The sequence below is a fragment of the Sphaeroforma arctica genome, assembly GCF_001186125.1.
Source record: "Sphaeroforma arctica JP610 unplaced genomic scaffold supercont1.2826, whole genome shotgun sequence".
Taxonomy (NCBI): domain Eukaryota; class Ichthyosporea; order Ichthyophonida; genus Sphaeroforma; species Sphaeroforma arctica.
The window spans coordinates 1,945-4,775 of NW_014037732.1; the positions used below are offsets into that span (position 1 = coordinate 1,945).

General features: G+C 42.3%; 1 protein-coding gene across 1 annotated transcript; it reads right to left on the reverse strand.

Annotated features, from left to right (window-relative positions):
• Positions 1-1,423: 1,423 nt before the first annotated feature.
• SARC_13028 (uroporphyrinogen-III synthase) lies at positions 1,424-2,743 on the reverse strand (the record flags this gene model as incomplete). Its single annotated transcript, XM_014292851.1, has 3 exons — positions 1,424-1,943; positions 2,475-2,601; positions 2,723-2,743. Coding segments are annotated over 3 exons (292 nt in total), but the record flags the coding sequence as incomplete, so codon positions are not given.
• Between the last annotated feature and the right edge of the window lie 88 nt (positions 2,744-2,831).

Genomic DNA, 2,831 nt, shown 5'->3' on the forward strand with positions numbered 1-2,831 from the left:
CGATTCCAGTTTGAACTTTGAATTAATATGCATTAAAGTTGATTTGAATTAGCTTAGTTTATTAACTTGACTAGGGTGGAGGGAGGATAGATTGGCATGTCTATATGCACTTGAGAAGGACTGTATTAAATCACCAAAGCTCGTGTGCGAGGATATCGTTCGACAGCCCTTCAATTTCACCGACACTCTGGCCGTTCGGGGGTGTATAACTTGAATATATTGCCCAATATGCATGACCAACACATTGAATCGTGCAACAATTTTTATTGAATGCCTTTACACTTGAGTAACTGCATGGTCGAGAGGGCTGATATAAGTTTACGGAGCACTTAATAATAGTCGGGCATAATTTTTAATATCGACCGCCAAAGAATATCACAACTCGCAGCGATTGTTCGCACCAGACCCATACCCTATTGCCCTATCCACTACGCATTGAGGCCACATTCGGTCCGACACTCTTGAGTCTAGTTTAGATAGTTTGTAGTTGTAGTTCTCCTTTATCCTCACAATATGCTATAGGTGATATCTAGCAACAAAAGTCCATCAATTCCGCTCTAGTACCCACCTTCTATGCTTGCCGAACCTTAAGGTCAATGGGACAATACCGCTTATATGAGCAAAGTAAAAACCATAATGGCGTTTCATATTGACATACACTACTTCTCTGAGCGCTTGCGGTTGATAGACTTTTCTTATTCCAGGAGTATGCTATATACATACGTTGTATACTAATACTGTGCAATGCTCCCATATACCATAGCACAAGCTCACGCTGCTTGGGAAGTGGTTGAAAGTGCCTCTCACTCAGACACTGGATGTTGAACCAACTCGTATACCGTATGATTCAAAAATTGCTAACTTAGGCCGGAATAGTCCTCGACATTGACCATTTTCATCATATCCGCATGCGTTGTAGTATGGCATCTCCAGGTGTTAGTTCATGTTGACCGGACAGTTGCCTCTGATTGTGTGTTGAGCTTATAGCGAACCTATTCCATGTTGGTCAATCATCCTCTGTCTAGTGCCAGTTAAAAGTCTCTTGATTATACAGTATGTAGTATACAATAACCGTGCACATATCTAGAATTGGTAGTATAGTGATGGAAGTATGTCTATTTCCGTCTATCAATCCGAACTTAGAAAACGGCAGCTAGATTTAACCTACCATACGCCGCTATAATGATCCTGCCCAAGGCCCCAAGAGAATAAAAATATTGATACGCTGCTGCATTCTAATTGCTACCATTAAGAATCACCACCACAACTATACTCTGAAGTTGCCTTCTCAATTCCATTGTTTTAATGTTGCAAAGCTGTACAATCTAATCCTTTTCATAAGTTATTCATGTGGCATCATAGGACACACTGCAAGGCTATAGACCAATGCGTGACTTGCATTATGCAGAGAGATGACTGATATGTTTTCATTCTGAATGTACCCACATTTATTTGCTTCTTTTCTTCATTCGGTATGCAATGTTCAATGTTACTATAGCTCTTAACTGATAATCACATTTATAGATACGAAGTCAGCAACTCTTAATACAATGCAATATCGGTATATAATATTATCCTTATTATTCATGCCTCGTATGTAGGTAGTTGCATATACTCATCGCACCATCAGCCACCCGACCACCCGTCATGATCTGTATTTTAACTTGCCTTCGTACAAATGTTTATCCGTATGACATACGAATATGAATTTGAAGCTATAAATATTTCCTAGAAAAATCAAAGTCGGGACATACTGACAACGTACATGGGCCACACACGCCAACACTTTCCTGATTGTTTCATTCATTGCTATTTGATACAGATAATACAGCTTTTATCAAGCCGTCGGGGTTGGGTGTGGCCGCTACCGCGCTGACCACAACGCCACAATCTCTGAGTTTTTGTGCCGTGGTGGGTCCGATGGCTGCAAACTTCGCATTTGCCTGGGGTGAAGATTGGGTATTCAAATTTGGATTTGTATTAGGTTTGTCATTTGTAGATTTTTAGCAGAGATAGAGAACAAGTGTGCAATGACGGCTTAAAAAAGCCATTATATGCTACTATAACAATCGTGAGACATGAAACTATATTGGTAGCCAAAACGCGCACTCCAATCGAGTCTAAGGTAGCAGTAATAACGAACCGCTACAGAGGCTAACCAACCCCTGCTCCGCACATGGCGAGGAATACACGCAGCCTTACACACTACAGACTTTACGGAAACAAGTCACGTGAGTCCGGAAGCCATAAAGCCTAAAATGTTAAACCGTAAAACCGTAAAACCCAGCCCCTAATCTATTGTTATGTACTGAACACAGGCAAACATACCGACAAAACCACGTAAGGGAGCACATTCCAAGCAGAATTCGACCCCACGTGAGCCAAAGACACTAACCGACACACGATTTGATACTACATCCAGATCCTTACCCCGACCATGGCGCTGAGCAGATACAACATCAAACATAACACACCTTGGGAAGGAAATCTAGACAGAACTCGACCCCAGACGGACTGAAGAACACCAACCAATCCACTGGCTTGTCCGCACAAGCTTTCCTGAGGGCATACGCTATGTCGGGATTTCGGACCGTTTTGTACCTATCGTATACCGCACAGTCAGTCGTTCGCCGATTAGGAGAATAAATCCGCGCGCAACAATACTACAGTGTACACAGCCTCAAGCATTGACCACACTAAGACGACAGCCATGTAAACTTACACAGTGATCATCTGATGCGTGCGCAACAATACTACAGTGAACACAGCCTCAAGCAATCGACCACACTACGACAACAGCCATGTAAGCTTACACAGTGATCATCTGATGC